At 40.7% G+C, this 22,937-nt stretch overlaps 1 protein-coding gene across 1 annotated transcript in view; it reads left to right on the top strand.

Annotated features, from left to right (window-relative positions):
• The first annotated feature begins 455 nt into the window (after positions 1-455).
• ubxn7 (UBX domain protein 7) overlaps positions 456-22,937 on the top strand; it is a 128,897-nt gene continuing 106,415 nt past the window's right edge. The window contains 3 exon segments of the mRNA XM_063046174.1: positions 456-507; positions 510-662; positions 665-856. Of these exon segments, the coding sequence (XP_062902244.1) occupies positions 456-507; positions 510-662; positions 665-856 (397 nt within the window).

Below are 22,937 nucleotides of genomic sequence, written 5' to 3'. Positions count from 1 at the left end.
GCACTTATGCTTACAGGGATAAGTGCCAGGTGGGAGATCCGTGGGGAGGGACGTGTGGACCAGGGAGTCGCGGAGGGACCGATCCCTGCAGAAGGTGGAGAGGGGTGGAGAGGGAAAGATGTGCTTAGTGGTGGGGTCCTGTTGGGGGTGGCGGAAGTTGCAGAGGATAAGTTGTAACAATTTGTTGCAGGAGTGAACTACCTTTGTGGACCAAAACTTTGTCCTAAAGAGATACACAGGACTTCCATCATGTAAAGGCCTATTTCAAATGAAATATATAACAAGAAACCATTTCCAATAAAATGCCTACTTATTTCTAACAGCAAATCGATTGGAACCAAAGTGTCCAGTTTCTCTATTGTCCTAAGGTGCTAATTTTGACACATACACTGTGTTCGTTCCTTTTTGCCGGCGCCGATCTCTGTATTTGCATAGAATATCCTGATTGGCTTTTAATGTACGTGGACTTAATATTATAATATGGTCTGTCTGATGTCATCACGTACACGCAAATCTTCAGGCGCCAGTAAACCTTTCCTGCCTTGAAGAAACATGTCGACAGGATTCAATCCAACCGGCAGAAGTTGTGTATGCGCAGGCGCACAGCTACGCCCGCCAATGGTCCCCGAGGTCCAGCGCGCCCTGCTCACTCGCGTTCGATGGCGGTGCCGCTCGCCATTGTCCAATCGAATGCGAGCATTTGATGTCAAGGCAGAGGCGGAGGTGAGAGGTTGTGTTTGTTGGAGGGAATGCGCCTGCGTGGGCGCTCGGTGTAAGATGGCGGCGGTTGGTGATGGAACGGGGTCAACTGGGTCGGCGCTGCAAGGGTTAATTCGGCAGTTTACAGCCATTACAGGTAAAGGGCTGAAGGGCCGGCCGTACTGGCTGGAATGGGGCGTGCGGGAACGTCCAGAGTGCCCCTGCCAGAACAGTGGAGCCTGGAAGAATTGTGGGGGGCAGGAGAGAGGAGGGGTTGGCGCCTGGGCCAGGGAATAGGCCAGGTCTCTGATGTACTGCAGCTCCGAGTGTTGCTGGTGCACGGCGACGGTGTTGGAGTAGGGCAGCTGATCCTTGGGCGGGGTAAACGACTTCCAACGCATGCTCTACTTTGCATGACGACCCTTCATAGTTTTTGGTGCTCCGGCCCCTTTCCCTTACGATTTCTGGGCTCGATGTGTGAGTTTGGATTTGGTGACCACGCCCACCCTGAGTCTGGCATTGTATTTGGCAATTCTGTTATCTAAGTCTGTTGGAGAATAGATGCCCCTGTTATCTTCTTTCCCTGAACCCCCATCACAACAGCCGCTTGGACTTATTGTAGAGTTCTTTCTCTGTAGCTTCTATTGTGGAGTTGCGTCCTGACTCCACTTTGTGGCCAATGCCAGCCTGCCGTTTCTCAGCAATTAAAAATGCTGCAGACATGAAATCAAACAGAAAAATGAAGTTACTCTGGAGCATTTTTTGAATACCCGCTGAGTAACTCCATGAACTTTGTTCTTATTACAGCTTCTTTCTCATGTGATCTTGCCCCATTCCTCTTCCATTGGATGGATGCTGTTCACCCAAACTCTTATTCCTTGGCCCTCTGCAGAACTGATGTCCTCTTTACCTTCACGAGGCACTACAGGCTTGAGCTCTTTTTCCTCTTAAATGCTCCAAGGCCAATGCTGGAATGGTGCCTTTGGATGCAGTGCATATTTGGTTGACAGTCTTTGTCTACTCTTGGGTTTTGTATAGGGTTAGTGTACTGCCATCTTCCAATTCCTTACCCCTGTATGATGAGGATTCTTTCCCCCTGAATGTCCATTGTGCCATTTTGTACTGCTGCTATTTCATATTTTCTGGTTTCTCTGATCTTGTCTTTTCCCATTCTGTGACCAGTGCAATGTTGTATCTCTGCTCTCTCCACAGCTTATTAAGGGGGTTTATCCCCTGTTATGTGTCAGTCACCCTGCTTAATGGCTGTGATGTTGATTTTCCTATTTTGTGGGTCTATTACAGAATAAGTACTACGCTGCTTACTCACTATTTATTTGAAACACAGTTTATGGTTGTTTGCTCACAGCCCCTGGAGCCCTGAGTGTGATCTTAATTTAGTCTTTTGTGGTGCCCATGATGTGTTAGCTTAGTTCTGCAACTTTCTAGCTTAAAGACCAAAGTTACTGCTTCTGTAAATTTCCTGCTTGTCGCTGTAAACATTTCATTTTGGGGTGCAGCAGGTTTGTTCTGTGTACAAGTTAAACAGGCAGCAAGAGCTTGTTTTTAACATTTCCAAGTATTATGATCATCGTACTATTGCTCAACATTTCCTACACTAATACAGTGTTGAAATCCCGGGAGAACCAAACACCCAGTTCCAATGAAGACTGGATACTGGGGAAGGCATTTTTAAGCTCTAGCATTCTTATTAGACCACTCAGAAACAATTTCGTATTTAAAAGTCATTTTCTTCCCTGCTGAGAACCAGCCCTGCTGTTAGGTTTAATTGTTTTCAGTAGATACTACTGGTAAACCTTTTTCCAAAGTGATCCATGTTTCTTAACTGTAACTCTGTGCCATGAAGGTTGACACCAAATAGTAATCTAATCTTATTAATTTACAAATGATCCCATTTCATTTCTGATTTTGAAATAATGTCAAGATATTTTGTCTAAAGCTTTCTAAAAATTCAGCTGGATATTGTCAACTATTTACACTTAACCTCCAACGTGGTAATTTCAGAAAACTCAAATCAAAGTTGACAGTTAGAGACTTTCTATCTCTCAGGTGTTGCTACGTTAATTCAATGTGTGAATCCAGTTCACTAGAACCACCATTTCCCAAGTTCAAATTTATTGTCATGGGCATACATATAAGTGCCATGAAAATAAGCATTTTTTTTTAGCAGTAGCACATTACAAACATGAACAAACAGAAGTTACATAACAATGAATTATACATAACTTACCCAAAACAAAAAGAACATGATAGCATTAGTGCAAGTTGAGGGTAAAATAGTCAAAGTAGAATTAGGTTGGTAAAAAAAACTGATGGCAGTGGGGAAGAAGCTGATGTTGAACCCTGAGGTGTGGATCCTTCATTGTTTGAGTGGCAGTAGGTTCTGGACTTGTGCCTGTGTTGTCAAAATGCAGAAATGTTGTACTCACCCTTGGATGTGGAAGGCTGAATTTGTTCAATTGCTTCATTAATATGCTCTGCTTGGAGTCTAGCAGTAGAATCTCATCTGTGATTTCTTAATAAAAATGCCTTCTCCAGCATTACAGGCTCTGACTTTGCTAAAATTGATTTCTGGTCAAAATAATTGTTCCATGATTAAAATCTTGCTGATCCATTCAAGGTAAGATCTAAAGGCCATAGGTTTGTCAAAATTATGATGAAAAGGCAAATAAATATCTCAAGTTTCTCATTCAATTTTTTTTGTAGACAGAGTTAAGCGATAGCCCTTGGTCCTGTGTAAAATAGCCAGTGCAGATTATTGATTGTATGTTATTGGTTATACAGGTTTCCCCCACCATCCGAAGGTAGAGCGTTCCTATGAAATGGTTCGTAAGCCAGAATGTCATAAAGCGGAGAAGCAATTACCATTTATTTATATGGGAAAAATTTGTGAGCATTCGCAGACCCAAAAATAACCTACCAAATCATGCCAAATAACACATAAAACCTAAGATTACAGTAACATATAGTAAAAGCAGGAATTATATGATAAATACACAGCCTATATAAAGTAGAAATATTTTTCCACAATCATTGCCGCACTGTTCTCCGTAGCGAAAATCTCACGCATGCGCTCTCGGCAGAAACACGGCGCAAGCGCTCTTGGCAAAAACACTCTATCCAGTAACCCTTAAGCTATGAAGCTGCCAAATCATACCAAATAACACATAAAAATACACAGTCGATATAAAGTAGAAATAATATATGTACAGTGTAGTATCGCTTACAGGAATCAGGAAGACAGCGCAGAGCACACTAGTGTGTTAGGCTTAGTCGTCGGAAGTTGGGGTGGTGTAGTGGCCCCCACCCTCCAGGCAGCGAACCAATACCAATCCGCGAAGCATGCAGGGGTACCGCGGTGGCTGGGACGCACCCAGCACATCTTTAAGAAAAAAGCTGAAATAAACAAGCTAATTAATTAGGTGCTGCCTGGCACGTAAATGTCGGCCCAGATCAGATCCCATTGCTGATTGCATCGCCTCTGATCTGGGCCGACATTTACGTGCCGGGCGGCACCTAATTAATTAGCTTGTTTATTTTGGCTTTTTTCTTAAAGATGTGCTGGGTGCATCCCGGCTACCGCTTCATTCTCCGCAAATTGGTATCTGTCCGCAGCCCGGAGGTGGGACCACTGGGGTGGCGGGACACTGGGGTGTCATCTCATCTTCGATCAGGGCAGGCAGGTCATTTTCTATGTCTGCCTGCCTCGATGTCGAAGGTCAAGGTTCGTCGTCTGCAATGGCTGATGTGGAAGGCTTGAAAAACGACAGTATGCTTGACTGCTGGCCTCACGCATTTTTCTATCATACAGTTCTTTGTAAACCATTGTGCAAATATGCCCTAAAGTGACGAACCCTTTCAAAATTTTTTAAATCTGAGGTGCAAAGGGACTTGGGAGTCCTCATGCAGGATTCTCTAAAGATTAATTTGGAGCTTGAGTTAGTGGTGAGGAAAGCAAATGCAATCTTAACATTCATTTCGAGAAGATTAGAATATGAAAACAACGATGTAATGTTGAGGTTTTATAAGGCATTGGTGAGGCCTCACCTGGAGTATTGTGAGCAGATTTGGACCCCTTATCTAAGAATGAATATGCTGACATTGGAGAGTGTTCAAAGGAGGTTCACAAGAATGATTCCTTAACTTAACGGGTTACCACGTGAAGACCAAATGATGGCTCTGGGCCTGTACTCACTGGAATTCAGAAGAATGAGAGGGATCTCATTGAAACCCATTGATTGCTGAAAGGTACAGTGAAAGTAGAGAGGATGTTTCCTATGGTGGAGGAGTCTAGGACCAGAGGCCCTCAGAATAGAGGGTTGTCCATTTAGAATAGAGATGAGGAGGAAATTCTTTTGCCAGAGAGTGGTGCAACTGTGGAATTTGTTGGCACAGGTGCTGTGGAAGCCAAGTCATTGGGTATATATAAGGCAGAGGTTGATAAGTTCTTGATTAGTCTGGACATGAAGGGTTAGCGGGAGAAGGCAGAGTATTTGGGTTGAGAGGGAAATGGATCAGCCAAGATGAAATGGCGGAGCAGGCTTGATAGGACAAATGGCCTAGTTCTGCTTCTATATGTTATTGTGTTATATTCCCCAACTCCCCGATACTCGTTCTAATATAATTTTCTGACTTGAAGAAACAATACCAGCAAAGAGTTGCTAGGCAAGGAAAAGTGGTTCAAAACTTTAATTTTGACTTAATTTGAAGTGGAAAAAATTATGAAAAGTTTGCAAATTACTGATAAGAAATATGTTCAAATTAATAAGTGTTATTGACATTTCTTTTTGTCCATCCTTCCACTCTCTCTAACTTGTTTTATTTCTAATATTTCCAAATTCTGATAAAAGGTCATTGAACCATTAGATTTGTTTCCTGCTCCATAGATGTTGGTATGGCTCGCAGAGTATTACAACATAGAATGTTGCAGCACAGTACAGGCCCTTCAGCCCACGGTGTTGTGCCAACCCTTGAACCTACTTGAAGATCAATCTAACCCTACCCTCCTACATGACCATCAATTTTTCCCTGTGCCTCTAATGCCCCAAGTGTATCCCCCTCTAGAACCACTCCTGGTAGGGCATTCCACACACCCAACATTCTCTGTATCAAGAACTTACCCCTGACACCCCTCCTATACCTTTCTCCAGTCACCTTCAAATTATACGCCTGTATTTTTTCCAACCCAAGAGAAAGTCTGGCTATCCATTCTATTTGTTTCTCATATGATTTTGAACATCTTTATCGGATCATATCTCATCCTTCTTCACATTCTATTTTCATATGATATGCATAAGTATTTCAAACATGTTTTCAATTCAGCTCTCTACCGTTAGTTTTATTGACAGCTTTGTTAGTAAACGTGTTTACAAAGGGGCCAAGATTGAGAACTAAGCATTTCAAGATACGGGCTCGTCTGAAAAACTGAGTAGAACAGTGAAAGTGTTTGCCCGAAAGGCAGTGGTATAAGGAAGGTAGTTAGGAATGTTTTATACTGAGTTTTGGAGGGTACACTAACACTAGTTATGGGCAGACCTGAGAAAGAATCGGACACAGGTGATAGTTAAATAGCTTATAGGTCACCTAACCGTAGTGACAGCATAGTATTCCAGAAATATGTCGTTTGCAATGACAGTAATTAGTAATTGTCAATTTTCATGCTTTGACTTTGGTCAGGGAGAAATGGAAGTTATCTAAGAGATTTTCATTGAAAGTATTCAAGACAATTTCTAAAAACAAGACATTGTGGAACTAACCAGAAAAAGCTGTTTTGCATCTTGAATTGTATTTGAAAAGTGGTCAAGTAGTAATCTCAGAGAAAAGAATTTTTTGCAGAAGAGAAGCTGCAACACATAATTTACCTGTTGAATTTGATAATGTCATTGGGTTTGAAAATAGAGTATTAAACTTATAGCTGGTTGCTTAAACTATGAGGAGAATATAGGCTACTGGAGTAAAGAAATTAAAGGTTATTACAGTGGCTAATTAAAGTAATGTCTAATATTATATCAAAGAAAGGATAATGCATTTATGAAGAAGTGCAGCAAAGCTTCAAAGATTTGAAAAGGTCTTTATTAAAAAATATCAAAAACAATAGTAAGAACTTTGGGAATTTCCTCACTTCTAGTCAGTGTGGATTGGGAACATCTCCAAAATAACCATTCAGTATAGGTGCACCACATGGCTGTGTGTTTAGCCCATAGCTTTGCTTTCTTTAGACTTATGACTGTGAGGCTAAGTACAGGTCCATTGGCTACACCATTGTTGGCTGAATCAAATGTGGCATATAGGAGAGGTTGAAAATCTCGCTGAAAGGTGCCATGACAACAGTTCCTCACTCAATGTCGGCAAAATCGAGGAGCTGATTATTGATTCGGAAGAAATTGGAAGTTCATGAACCAGTGCTCAGGGGATCGGAGGCGGAGAGGACCAATAACTTTAAATTCCTGTGTGTTATTATATCTGTACTGGGACCACCACATAAATGTCATTCCAAAGAAGGTGCAGCAGCACCTCCACTTTCTCAGCAGTTTGTGCAGAATTGGCATGTTATCTAAAACTTTGACAAACTTCTACAGATGCACAGTGGAGAGTATCTTGACTGGCTGTATCTCATCCTACTATGAAAATACCAATGCCCAATAAAGGAAAAGCCTACAAAAAGTAGCGAATACTTTCCTGTCCATCATGGGTAAAGTCCTCCCCACCATTGCGCAGATCTACAAAGAGCGCCGCTGTAAGAAACACCAAAGGACCCAGCAATGATCCCTGCGGTACACCACTAGACAGAGGGGCAACCCTCTACTACAATACTCTGGTTTCTTCCACAAAGTCAATGTCTAATCCAATTTACTATTTCCTCCTGAATGCCGAGCGGCTGAGCCTTCTCGAACAGCCTCCCTTGGGGGAACTCGTCAAATGCCTTACTAAAATCCATGTAGACAACATCCACTGCCTTGCCTTCATCCACTTTCTCCGTAACTTCCTTGTAAACTCTTAAAATTGCTTAGACACGACCTACCATGCATGAAGCTATGCTGACTATTCTTAATCAGTCCATATCTATCCAAATTCTTGTATACCTGGTCCCTTGGAATAGCTTCTGATAACTTTCCCGCAACTGATGTCTGACTCACTGGCCTATAGTTCCTGGTTTCTGTTTAGAGCTTTTTTTAAATCAGCGGAACAACATAATCGATGCCACAATTCTCTGGTGCCTCTCCTGTCACTAGGGATGTTTTGCATATCTCTGCTAGGGCCCCTGTCGGGCTGCCCTGATGAAGGATCTCGGCCCGAAACGTCGACTATACTCTTTTCCCTAGATACTGCTTGGCCTGCTCAGTTCCTTCAGCATTTTGTGTGTGTGTTGCTTAGATTTCCAACACCTGAGATTTTCTCTTGTCTGTCCCAATCCACACTTGCCAGATCATTTCTGATGCCATCAAAATTGGCCTCTTTCCAAGTTAGAATTTCAGACCTATCTCTTTGCTTATTTACTTTGAAACTAATGGCATTGTGGTCACTGGATGCAAAGTATTCCCCTACACGAACTGTCACCTCCCCGTGTTCCCCTTAAACATTTCATCTTTCACCCTTAATCCATGACCTCTAGTTCTAGTCTCACCCAACCTCAGTGGAAAAGCCTGCTTGCATTTACCCTAATCTATACCCCTCATAATTTTGTATATTTCTTTCAAATCTCCCCTCATTCTCCTACCATCTAGGGAATCAAGTTCTACCCTATTCAACCTTCCCTAGAACTCAGGTCCTCAAGTCCTGACAATATCCTTGTAAATTTTATTTGCACTTTCAATCTTATTGATATCTTTCCTGTACATAGGTGACCAGAACTGCACACAATACTCCAAGTTAGGCCTTACCAACGTCTTATGCAACTTCTGTACTAAATGTTCTGATTTATGAAGGTCAACGTGCCAAAAGCTCTAATTACCTGTGACACCACTTTCAAGGAAATTGTATTCCTAGAGCCCTCTGTTCAACTGCACCCTTCAGTGTCTTACTGCTCACCATGTAAGTCCTATCCTGGTTTGTCCTCCCAAAGTGCAACACCGCACAATTGTCTGCATTAAATTCCATCTGCTGTTCTCAGCCCATTTTTCCAGCTGGTCCAGCTTTTCCCTACCTCAGTGAGATATACCTATCCAGAACCCTATGTAAGTGTTCCCTAAAGAATCTCCACATTTTGATCATACATTTCCCTGAGTACATCTGTTCCCAATGAATGGTTCCAAATTCCTGTCTAATAGCAGCATAATTCACCCTCCCCCAATTAAATACTTTCCCATACCATCTGTTCCTATCCCTGTCCAAGACTGTGGTAAAGGTCAGGGAGTTGCTACTGTCGCTGAAATTCTCACCCACAGAGAGACCTATCCAGGTTCATTGCATTGTACCAGACCCAGTATGGCCTCTCCTTTAGTGAACCTTCCTAAGCATACCTCACAAATTCCTGTTGTCCTAAGGAAGTGCCACACCTCACATTGCATCTCTTTACCTCCCTCCTTTTTCTTGAAATATTTAAACCTCCAGAAAATCTAGCATCTATTTCTGCTGTTGTGACAGCCAAGTCTCTGTAAGGGCCACGATGTTGTAGTTCCATTTACTGATCTGTGATCTGAATTCATCACCCTTGTTCCTCACACTTCTTGCGTTAAAGTAAACATTTAACCCATCCACTGACTGCTATTATGCCCTATTCACTGCCTGTACCTCCTCAGTGTCTCTTTCTACACATTCTATCTACACTCAGTGGCCACTTTATTAGGTACTAGAGTAGAACCTGGTGTTGTTTTCTGCTACTATAGCCCATCCACTTCAAGGTTTGTTGTGTCGTGTGTTCAGAGATGTTCTTCTGCACACCACTGATGTCATGCATTCTTATTTGAGTTACTGTTGCCTTCCTGTCAGCTTGAACCAGTCTGGCCATTCTCCTCTGAACTCTCTCATTAACAAGGCGTTTTCACCACAGAACTGCTGTTGACTGGATGATTTTTGTTTTTGCACCATTCTCTGCAAACTCTGGAGACTGTTGTATGTGAAAATCCCAGGAGATCAGCAGTTTATGAGATACTCAAACTACCCAGTCTGGCACCAACAATCATTCCATGCTTAAAATCACTTGGATCACATTTCTTCCCCATTCTTATGTTTGGTCTGAACAACAACTAAACCTCTTTACCATTTCTGTATGCTTTTACATACTGAGTTGCTGTTTGATTGTTTGATTAGATATTTGCAATAATGACCAGGTGTGCAGATGTACCTAATAAAGTGGCCATTGAGTGTACCTTTACACCTACTACCCTATCCTCTGACATGCTGGTTCTCATCCCCTGCCAGACTATTCTAAGCCCTCCTCAACAGCTCAAGCAAACTTGCCCACAAGAATATTGGTCTCCCTTGAGTTCAATTGTATAGGTTATATCTTTTCCCTCCTCTGACAGTCATCCAGCTACCTGCCTCCTGCAACTTAGCTGTGAATGTCTAAGCGCTATCCATCACCTCATTATTTTCCTGAATGCGCCATAGGTCATCTAGCTCTAGCTCCAGTTCCCTAACACAGTCTGTACGAGCTGCACCAAGATTATTATTCTCGCAGATGTAGTAATCAGGAAGACTAGAGGTCTTCCAGATCTACCACATCTTGCATGAAGAGCACCACTGGCCTAGGGCTACTCTCCACAAGTAACTGTTGCTGTTGTCTCAAGCTCTGAAGTAAGTCCCAAACAGGCCTTGCTCACTTTTTAAATCCTACCCTACTCTCCACAACCTCCAAGAAGACCACAGCTTTGTTGTTGGGTTTGGAAATTTGCATGCCTCAGTGACCCAGAAAGCTATGTTGGATGGAGTTAGGGCTTTATGCTTCAGCTCTTGGTAGCGTCACCCATGCCATACAGGTCAAAGGGTAGAGGCCAGACTAAGAGTGGTAGAGTGGTCCACCATCCTCTAGTTTTGGGGGTTTAGCCCTGACAGGTAGAACGAAATTGTTATGGAACAGCAATGAAAAATCCTACACCCAAGTGCGTTGGTTTTCCTGAGTCTCCACCTGGGACTTGCATGACTAACAGTAGTGAAAACCGAGAGGAAGGTACCGATACAATGAAGGAAGCCTTAAGCACCACCAGAGAGGGAGGACCTTCATTGCTGACCTGAACAGCAGTGTCATAATGGGTAGTAAGTAAGTACTACTCTCTACAAGTAACTATCCCTGAGCCCTCGAGCTCGGTAACTCTGCACAAGAATATTGAGTGCAGTTTTGGTTAGGAGGGTGTACATATATGTCCTTCTATGCGGAAAGCTTGACTAACATGGTAATATATTTTGCTTATTTTTTGGGGGTTAGAGGATCTAGACATGATAAAGTAAGCATTTATTACTTAAATGTAATTTGTTTCCAGATGTTGGCAATGAGCTATTACCTTGAACTGCCCCTGTCCTTCTAGTGAGTTTCAGGATTTAGACCAGATTTGTTGCATTTGATACCCGTGTCCTTGCTGGCAGACATTTACAAATTTAGGAGATGCTGTCATGGTAGCTTAGGCTACATTTTAGCACAAGATAAGTGTAGTATGCTCATGGCAGTGAAAGTGCTTCGGTGGTAGATGGGATGTCAATCAAGCAAGTTTACTCATTCAGAAAATGTTACCCATTTGCATTGTTGGAGCTGTACTCATCTAGGCAAATGAAGAGTATTCCATTAAGAGCCTGATTTATATATTTTAATGGCGGAAAGGTGGTCTGGTATCAGGAAGCAAACCACTTGCTCTGGGTTACCATGATTCTTTAGCTATAGTACCTATTTTAGCTAGTCTTACTGAATTTCTGGTGACTCTAGGATATTGATAGAGGTAGGCACTACCATGGTAATATACAAACGTTTGTAAAGAAGCAGCAGTCTGAGTTGTTAAAATTTGTTGGAGGTGGTCATTACTAGGCACTTTTATGGTGTGAATGTTTTTTCTTGAGGAGCTTCAAATGGACTTCCAAATTATGTGAACATCTCTGCTTCTAATCTTACGAAAGAGTTATCATTGGTGAAAATGAATGTAGCTTGAACAGTATCCTGGAGAACTTCTGCAGCAATGAAGTTTGGCTGTGGTGATTGAAAATGGCCAGTAGCCACGGCCATTTTCCTTTGTATGAAATGTCCCAACCTTTGGATGTTTTCCCTTTCATGCTTGTTGATTTTGGTTTCAAAACACTGTCTTGATGTTAACAGCAGCCATTCTGAAACTTGGCTTTTCAATATGTTTGGACCAAGCTTGTGATAAAAATCCTCTGCTTTGGTGAAGAAATTACTGGAGAACAGGTGCTGCTTGATAGGACCTTTGAAGATGACTTGCTATGATTTGAAGTAAAGAGTGAAATAATTAGCTTGATTGCATGTGTTCTGCATTTTGTGAACAAGACGTAAACAATCCTATTGGATTGATGCCAGTGTTGTTACTGCTGGAACAATTTGGCAGTTAGTTAAGAAACATAACATGATTTTGTTTGATCCCAATAACTTTGTCATAGTTGATATATTCAACTATTTTTTTAATGTAATGTGCTGAAACACATCAATTGAACTTTTATGTTGGTGTGGATCTCCGGGGAAAGCTGAGATGGATTATCCATTTGATGCTTCTGGCTGAATATGGTCACAAATACTCCAGCATGGACTTTCATGAATACAGGTTAGAATTGTTGGGATCAGGATGTTCTTCAGTTATGTAATTGTAACTGAATAGTAATGAGCCAAATAGGTATTTATGTTAATCTTGCAAACATGAGGAAATCTGCAGATGCTGGAAGTTCAAGCAACACACACAAAATGCTGGTGTAACGCAGCAGGTCAGGCAGCATCTATAGGAAGAGGTACAGTCGACGTTTCGGGCTTAGACCCTTCATCAGGACTAACTGAGAATTATGTTAATCTGTCAGTTTCATAGCTATCATACCTAAAACTATTTCAGATGCCAGATTAATAGCTAAATTTAAGTTCCTCAGTTTAAATTTAGGATTGAATCTGTGCAAAGATCGTTAATCCATGTATTTGACGAAATAGTTTGGTATTAGATTTTTATAAACTACCTGGATGAGGAAGTAGAGGGATGGGTCAGTAAATTTGCTGATGACACAAAGGTTAGGGGTGTTGTGGATAGTGTGGAGGGCTGGCAGAGGTTACAACGGGACATTGATAGGATGCAAAACTGGGCTGAGAAGTGGCAAATGGAGTTCAACCCAGATAACTGAGGTGGTTTGTTTTGGTAGATCAGATATGATGGCAAAATATAGCATTAATAGTAAGATTCTTGGCAGTGTGGAGGATCAGAGGGGTCTTGGGTCTGAGTCCATAGGACACTCAAAGCTGCTATGCAGGATGACTCTGTGGTTAAGAAGGCATACAGAGCATTGGCCTTCATCAATCGTGGGACTGAGTTTTTAAGAGCCGAGAGGTAATGTGCAGCTATATAGGGACCCTGGTCAGACCTCACTGGAGTACTGTGCTCAATTCTGGTCGCCCCACTACAGGAAGGACGTGGAAACCATAGAAAGGATACAGAGGAGATTTACAAGGATGTTGCCTGGATTGGGGAGCATGCCTTATGAGAATAGGTTGAGTGAGCTTGGCCTTTTCTCCTTGGAGTGACAGAGGATGAGAGGTGACCTGATAGATTGTGTACAAGATAATGAGAGGCATTGATCGTGTGGATAGCCAGAGGCTTTTTCCCAGGGCTAAAATGGCTAGCATGAGAGGGCATAGTTTTAAGGTGCTTAGAAGTAGGTAGAGAGGAGATATCAGGGGTAAGTTTTTTCTTTCTTTTTAAATCTTTTTATTAATCTTCAAAATTATAAACTCAATAACAAAGTTGGTACAAAGAGATTGGAATAATGTTAATCAGCATATATAAAATGAATTTTAAGTAACATAGATATAAAAGACTTCCAAACTCAATGAAATTAGTCATTAAAAAAAGAAATAAAAAGAAGAAAAATATATCAACAAAAAAAACCCCAAAAGAAAAAGAGAACCCCCCCCCCAAAAAAAAAGCAAATCAGGGCTAGACCAATAGCTTGTATCAGACACGTTCAGTAATGTCGTTAACTCCGCTCCTCTCATCATATAATTTAAGGTTAGAAAAAAGATTCGGAAAGGTCAGATTACATCATATGAAAATGTTGCTTAAAAGGTTTCCAAGTTTCTTCAAATTTAACCGAAGGGTCAAAAATATCACTGATAATTTTTTCTAAATTTAAACTTAATATAGTTTGAGAAAACCATTGGAATGTAGTTGGAGGATTAGTTTCCTTCCAGTTCAACAAAATAGATCTTCTCGCCATTAGAGTAACAAAAGCTATCATTTGACAGGCTGAAGAAGACAAAGATCTATGTTCTACCGTTGGCAATCCAAAGATTGCTGTAATAGGATGGGGTTTTAAATCAAAGCATAGAACTGTTGAAATAATATCAAAAATGTCTTTCCAATATTTTTCCAAAAGAGGACAGGACCAAAACATATGAGTTAAAGAAGCCACTTCAGAGTGACATCTATCACAAGTAGGGTTTATATGGGACTAAAAATGAGCTAGTTTATCTTTGGACATATGAGCTCTGTGTACTACTTTAAATTGTATTAATGTATGTCTAGCACATATAGAAGAAGTACTAACTAATTGAAAATTTTTTTCCCATTTCTGTATAGGTAGGGAAAGTTGAAGTTCCCTTTCCCATTCATTTTTGATTTTATCAGATATATCTGGCTGTAATTTCATAATTATAGCATAAGTTATTGCTATTAATCCCTTCTGCAAAGGATTAAAACCTAAAATTTTATCAAAAATGCCAGAAGGATTTGAAGTCGGGAAGGTAGGCAACGTAGTATTTAAAAACATTTCTTATTTGTAGGTATCTAAAAAAGTGGGATCTAGGCAAATTAAATTTCTCAGATAACTGCTCAAAAGACGTAAAGCAGTTATCCAGAAATAGATCACGAAAACGTATTATTCCTTTCGTTTTCCATATCAAAAAGGCTTGGTCCATTACCGAGGGTTGGAATAAGAAATTAGATATAATAGGGCTTGATAACAAACATTCATTCAGGCCAAAAAATTTACGAAATTGAAACCATATTCGCAATGTGTGTTTAACTATAGGGTTGAAAATTTGTTTATTCAATTTAGATAGTATAAAAGGCAGTGAAGTTCCTAAAATGGAAGCTAAAGAAAACCCTTGTATAGAATGGCCTTCAGGGTTCACCCAACATGGGCTTGGAGTTATATTCCAATCGTGTGTCCAAAATATTAAATATCGAACATTAATTGCCCACTAGTAAAATCTTAGGATAGGCAATGCCAAACCATCCTCTTTCTTAGATTTCTATAAGTATTGTTTACTAAATCTGGGATTTCTATTTTGCCATATATAAGAGGGAATTTTAGAGTCAATAGTATCAGAAAAAGACTTGGGAGTAAAAATCGCTATTGCTTGAAATAAATATAAAAATTTGGGTAAAATAATCATTTTAAAAGCATTAATATGGCCAATCAGTGATAGAGACAAAGGGGACCATTTAGTAATCAGTTGTTTAACCTGATTAATTAATGGTAAAAGGTTGAAATTGAATAGATTCTTATGTCTCTTAGTAATTTTAACTCCTAAATAAGTAAACTAGTCAGTAATCACTCTAAATGGAGAGTTTCTATAAATGGGAACCTGCATATTTAATGGAAAGAGTTCAGTCTTACCTAGGTTCAATTTATAACCAGAAAAACTACTAAACTGAGCAAGCAAAGTTAATACTGCCGGAATAGATTTTCCTGGGTTAGAAATATATAGTAGATCATCTGCATATAGTGATAATTTGTGAGTTTCATTTCCACGGGTAATGCCAAATATATTAGGGGAGTCACGAATGGCAATAGCTAGCGGTTCCAGGGCAATATCAAATAGTAACGGACTAAGAGGGCAACCCTGCCTAGTACCACGGAATAAATGAAAAAAAGGGGATCTTTGGTTGTTAGTAAATACCGAGGCCAAAGGGGTAAAATATATCAGTTTAATCCTGGAAATGAATATCGGACTAAAATTAAATTTCTCAAGGGTATTGAATAAATATATCCATTCAGCTCTATCAAAAGCTTTCTCAGCATCCAACGAAATAACACATTCTGGAATTTTGGGTGAAGGCGTATAAACAATATTCATTAATCTCCTAATATTAAAAAAAGAGTAACGGTTTTTAATAAATCCAGTTTGATCAGCAGAAATAATTTGGGGTAGTACATTCTCCAGTCTCGTTGCCAATATTTTAGAAAAAATCTTAGAATCGACATTCAGCAGAGATATGGGCCTATAAGATGCACATTCGGTAGGATCCTTATCTTTTTTAAGAATTGGGGAAATAGAAGCTCGATAAAAAGATTGTGGTAATTTACCTATTGACACTGCATCCCTAAAAACACTACATAGCCAAGGAGTTAGTGTAGTTGAGAAAAATTTTTAAAACTCCGCTGTAAATCCATCTGGGCCAGGTGCTTTACCTGAGTTCATTGAAAAAATAGCATTCTTTATTTCCTCTACTGTAATAGGTACATCTAGTTTTGAACATTCATTAGATGATAATTTTGGAATATTCAGTATCTTGAAAGGATTTATTAATCTCGTAATGGTCAACTGTCAAAGTGCCATCTTGTTTACGAATCTTAAGAATCTGTCATTTAGTCGAGGCTGATTTCAATTGATTAGCTAAAAGTTGCCCAGTTTTATCACCATGTACATAAAATTGACTCTTAGTTTTGATTAATTGACTTTCAATCGAAGATGATGATAAGAAATTATGTTCCATTTGAAGTTCAACTCTCTGCTTATAAAGTTCTTGATTAGGAGCTATAGAATATTTCTTATCAACTTCTTTAATCATGTCGACCAGTTTAAGTATTTCCTTATTAGTTCGCTTTTTTAGTCCAGCAGTGTATGAAATAATTTGTCCACGAATATATGCTTTAAAAGTATCCCAGAGTGTCCCACTGGAAATATCATCCGTGGAATTCGTTGTAAAGAAAAACTTAATCTGTTCATCAATAAACCTAACAAAATCTGAATCTTGGAGCAAAGTGGTATTAAATCGCCATTGTCTAGAATTAGTAGATGTATCCCTTAAGTTAATAAATAATTTCAACGGTGCATGGTCAGAAACAGCAATGGAATCATATTCGCAACGCGTAACGGAAGGAATTAATCGAGAGTCAATAAGAAAGTAGTCAATTCTTGAATAGTGCTGATGTACTTGTGAAAAAAATGAGAACTCTTTGTCATTCAGATGTAAGAATCTCCAAATTTCTGAGATTCCAGAGTCCATCTAAAAGAGTTAATAAGGGTAGCCGATTTATTTGGAAGTGCTTGATTAAACTTGGATCTAAACAACAATTAAAATCACCACCCATAATCAGCATATAGTCATTTAAGTTAGGAAGAGATGTGAGGAGATTCTTAAAAAAATCAGGACAGTCAACATTTGGGGCATAAACATTGAGCATAGCAACATTTTTGTTGAATAGTAAGCCAGTAGTCAACGAAAATCTGCAATTAGAATCTGAAATCGTCTCATAGTGCATAAATGTAGAAACGCCTTTTACTTTAGCCTATGAATTCGCATGGTACTGTTGGCCCTTCCAGAATCTAAAGAAACGTTGATTATCCTCTTTCCGGACATGAGTTTCTTGTACAAAAATAATATGAGCATTCATCCTATGGAATACTTTAAAAAATTTTCTTCTGTTTAATCGGGTGGTTTAAACCATTTGTATTCCAAGAAACTAAATTGATAGTCTTATCCATCATAATGAGCTCCAGTATAAAGTATGTAAAGGGTTAACCAGCGTACAGGCTCATGACCCCGGAAGAGGAAAAAAGGTCCAAAGAGGAGCCAGAAGTTACGACATTTCAGACATTTTGGTAGTTTTTGGTCAGCCCGTTTTTAAAAAAAAATGAAAAAGGAATAAAAAGAAAAATACCACCCACCTCCCACAAAACCCCAGAAAAAAGTCAGACAGTGGCCAATGCTAAATCTAAGACTAAACCTAACCCCATCTTTCCGGAAGGCGACCCAACAGAAATATGTTTATCAAAAAAAAGACACCACCCATATGGAAAAAAGTAAAAACTAGCTATAACAGTAAAAAAAAATCTTAAAGCGATTAAAAGCATCGAATAGTTCCTTCCTACTCATATTTCAGAGAACATCAAACGTTAGATCATGTTACTATATTAATTTTTCATATATAAATGATCGGAAATGATGTGAGGAACAGCAAGAATTCTGGGGAGAAGAAGAAAACAATCCACTGTTTTAAAATATAATACTTTAGTAACATTTCAAAAAGAAAACAAGCATTAAACTTATAACTAAATAACTTCCAAAAGGTATTAAGAGTAAGGTTTACAGGATCACTACAGAAAAGCCTAATATCATTTAACTATATAAAACGAACCTACACTGCCAGATCGAGAAAACAAAACCTCGAACTATACAATCAGAGACGAGAGCAAAAATCCAAATGATACATTAATTAATCCTCCGCAGAGGGAGGCAGATCATCGAGAAAACTTTGGGCTTCCATCGGATTTTTAAACAGGCTACGCGAGTTATCCGACATAACCACTCTCAGACGGGCTGGAAACAGCGCTATTTTATAGCCCCAATGATAGAGTTCTGCCATCTGAGGTTTAAAAGCCATCTATTTTTTCAGTACGTCTTGGCTGTAGTCTTCAACAATTCTGAACTTGAATTCTCGAAATTTGATCATACCTTTCTTCCGAGCAGCTCGGATAACTCGTTCCTTCTTGTGGACATAATGAAACTGAATAATGATCGGTCTCGGTCTGGCAGGGGTAAGTTTTTTGCGCAGAGAGTGGTAAGTGCATGGAATAGGCTGCCGGTGGAGGTGGTGGAGACAGAAACGATAGGGTCTTTCAAGAGACTCCTGGATGGCGACATGGAGCTTAGAAAAATAGAGGGCTATGGGTAAAGCCTAGGTAATTCTAAGGTAGGGACATGTTCGGCACAGCTCTGTGGGCCAAACGGCCTGTATTGTGCTGTAGGTTTTCTATGTTTCTAATTTACATTAGATAACACAGGGTGACCTCATTTATATGCATAAAGCAGTGAAAGCTTGCTAGACTTTGTTGGATCTGGTGATTTCTAATCAGCAAGTTCTTTCCAGAGTCCAAGAATAGGTTGAAACCTTGTTGTTTCATGCTTGTTTATTGAAAGTTTAAAACAAAAAGACAGGCACTGAGCATGTGGCCGTAGTTACTACTAGGAGATGAGCAGGAACTAGAGGATCAAAGAGCTAACAACAAAGATGGGATTTTTTTTGCGGAAACAGATACATTTATACTGAGATTAAGGAAAATACGTGAGATAAGGGTTATGTATAGGAGGACACACAGGTATAGCATGTTTAACACTTGACCAATGAAAAATGAAAGGTGATAAATCATTATGTAAAGTTATATCATTTTACCACCAGTAGGTGGAGTCTAACACCACATTGTGAAAAATACAGGTTAAAAATACAAGTTATATGTTAGTGACACTACAAATTCAGTCTTGCTAAAAGCTCATTAAGTCAATTAATACTTCATTAAAAACAAAGAACAACTGATCCCATCAACCATTCTGTTGATTCTAAATCACACATTTAGAATCATTATGTCTGAACATTCAGAGACAGGAAAAACTTGAAACATAGAAAATAGGTGCAGGAGTAGGCCATTCGGCCCTTTGAACCTGCACCGCCATTTATTATGATCATGGCTGATCATCCAACTCAGAACCCCACCCCAGCCTTCCCTCCATACCCCCTGACCCCCGTAGCCACAAGGGCCATATCTAACTCCCTCTTAAATATAGCCAATGAACTGGCCTCAACTGTTTCCTGTGGCAGAGAATTCCACAGATTCACCACTCTCTGTGTGAAGAAGTTTTTCCTAATCTCGGTCCAAAAAGGCTTCCCCTTTATCCTCAGACTGTGACCCCTCGTTCTGGACTTCCCCAACATCAGGAACAATCTTCCTGCATCTAGCCTGTCCAATCCCTTTAGGATTTTATACATTTCAATCAGATCCCCCCTCAATCTTCTAAATTCCAACGAGTACAAGCCCAGTTCATCCAGTCTTTCTTCATATGAAAGTCCTGCCATCCCAGGAATCAATCTGGTGAACCTTCTTTGTACTCCCTCTATGGCAAAGATGTCTTTCCTCAGATTAGGGGACCAAAACTGCACACAATACTCCAGGTGTGGTCTCACCAAGGCCTTGTACAACTGCAGTAGTACCTCCCTGCTCCTGTACTCGAATCCTCTCGCTATAAATGCCAGCATACCATTTGCCTTTTTCACCGCCTGCTGTACCTGCATGCCCACTTTCAATGACTGGTGTATAATGACACCCAGGTCTCGTTGCACCTCCACTTTTCCTAATCGGCCACCATTCAGATAATAATCTTGTTTTCCTATTTTTGCCACCAAAGTGGATAACTTCACATTTATCCACATTAAATTGCATCTGCCATGAATTTGCCCACTCATCCAATCTATCCAAGTCACCCTGCATCCTCTTAGCATCCTCCTCACAGCTAACACTGCCGCCCAGCTTCGTGTCATCCGCAAACTTGGAGATGCTGCATTTAATTCCCTCATCCAAGTCATTAATATATATTGTAAACAACTGGGATCCCAGCACTGAGCTTTGCGGTACCCCACTAGTCACTGCCTGCCATTCTGAAAAGGTCCCGTTTATTCCCACTCTTTGCTTCCTGTCTGCTAACCAATTCTCTATCCACATCAATACCTTACCCCCAATACCATGTGCTTTAAGTTTGCACAGTAACCTCCTGTGTGGAACCTTGTCGAAAGCCTTTTGAAAATCCAAATATACCACATCCACTGGTTCTCCCCTATCAACTCTACTAGTTACATCCTCAAAAAATTCCATGAGATTCGTCAGACATGATTTTCCTTTCACAAATCCATGCTGACTTTGTCCAATCATTTCACCGCTTTCCAAATGTGCTGTTATCACATCTTTGATAACTAACTCCAGCAGTTTCCCCACCACCGACGTTAGGCTAACCGGTCTATAATTCCCCGGTTTCTCTCTCCCTCCTTTTTTAAAAAGTCGGGTTACATTAGCCACCCTCCAATCCTCAGGAACTAGTCCAGAATCTAACGAGTTTTGAAAAATTATCACTAATGCATCCACTATTTCTTGGGCTACTTCCTTAAGCACTCTGGGATGCAGACCATCTGGCCCTGGGGATTTATCTGCCTTTAATCCCTTCAATTTACCTAACACCACTTCCCTACTAACATGTATTTCGCTCAGTTCCTCCATCTCACTGGACCCTCTGTCCCCTACTATTTCTGGAAGATTATTTATGTCCTCCTTATTTCTGGAAGATTATTTATGTCCTCCTTCATCATAAGCTCCCTCATCATATCCGGTTCATTACACAACACCCAATCCGGAATCACAAACAAGAGAAAATCTGCAGATGCCGGAAATCCAAGCAACACACAGCATGCAGCCTCTATGGAAAAGAGTACGGTTGATGTTTCGGGCCGAGTCCCGCTGAAGGTTCTCAGTCCAAAACATCGACCAACACACATCAAAGTTGCTGGTGAACGCAGCAGGCCAGGCAGCATCTCTAGGAAGAGGTACAGTCGACGTTTCAGGTCGAGACCCTTCGTCAGGACTAACTGAAGTAAGAGTGAGTAAGGGATTTGAAAGTTGGAGGGGGAGGGGGAGATCCAAAATGATAGGAGAAGACAGGAGGGGGAGGGATAGAGCCAAGAGCTGGACAGGTGATTGGCAAAGGGGATATGAGAGGATCATGGGACAGGAGGTCTGGGAAGAAAGACAAGGGGGGGGATCCAGAGGATGGGCAAGGGGTATAGTCAGAGGGACAGAGGGAGAAAAAGGAGAGTGAGAGAAAGAATGTGTGTATAAAAATAAGTAACAGATGGGGTACGAGGGGGAGGTGGGGCCTAGCGGAAATTAGAGAAGTCAATGTTCATGCCATCAGGTTGGAGGCTACCCAGACGGAATATAAGGTGTTGTTCCTCCAACCTGAGTGTGGCTTCATCTTTACAGTCGAGGAGGCCGTGGATAGACATGTCAGAATGGGAATGGGATGTGGAATTAAAATGTGTGGCCACTGTGACCCCTCGTTCTGGACTTCCCCAACATCGGGAACAATCTTCCTGCATCTAGCCTGTCCAATCCCTTTAGGATTTTATACGTTTCAATCAGATCCCCCCTCAATCTTCTAAATTCCAACGAGTACAAGCCTAGTTCATCCAGTCTTTCTTCATATGAAAGTCCTGCCATCCCAGGAATCAATCTGGTGAACCTTCTTTGTACTCCCTCTATGGCAAGGATGTCTTTCCTCAGATTAGGGGACCAAAACTGCACACAATACTCTAGGTGTGGTCTCACCAAGGCCTTGTACAACTGCAGTAGTACCTCCCTGCTCCTGTACTCGAATCTTCTCGCTATAAATGCCAGCATACCATTCGCCTTTTTCACCGCCTGCTGTACCTGCATGCCCACTTTCAATGACTGGTGTATAATGACACCCAGGTCTCATTGCACCACCCCTTTTCCTAATCGGCCACCATTCAGATAATAATCTGTTTTCCTATTTTTGCCACCAAAGTGGATAACTTCACATTTATCCACATTAAATTGCATCTGCCATGAATTTGCCCACTCACCCAACCTATCCAAGTCACCCTGCATCCTCTTAGCATCCTCCTCACAGATAACACTGCCACCCAGCTTCGTGTCATCCGCAAACTTGGAGATGCTGCATTTAATTCCCTCATCCAAGTCATTAATATATATTGTAAACAACTGGGGTCCCAGCACTGAGCCTTGCGGTACCCCACTAGTCACCGCCTGCCATTCTGAAAAGGTCCCGTTTATTCCCACTCTTTGCTTCCTGTCTGCTAACCAATTCTCCACCCACACCAATACCTTACCCCCAATACCGTGTGCTTTAAGTTTGCACACTAATCTCCTGTGTGGGACCTTGTCAAAAGCCTTTTGAAAATCCAATATACCACATCTACTGGTTCTCCCCTATCCACTCTACTAGTTACATCCTCAAAAAATTTTATGAGATTCGTCAGACATGATTTTCCTTTCACAA

This window comes from Mobula hypostoma, chromosome 4, assembly GCF_963921235.1.
Source record: "Mobula hypostoma chromosome 4, sMobHyp1.1, whole genome shotgun sequence".
In the NCBI taxonomy this organism is placed as follows: domain Eukaryota; kingdom Metazoa; phylum Chordata; class Chondrichthyes; order Myliobatiformes; family Myliobatidae; genus Mobula; species Mobula hypostoma.
This window is presented reverse-complemented; position numbering and strand designations above follow the sequence as displayed.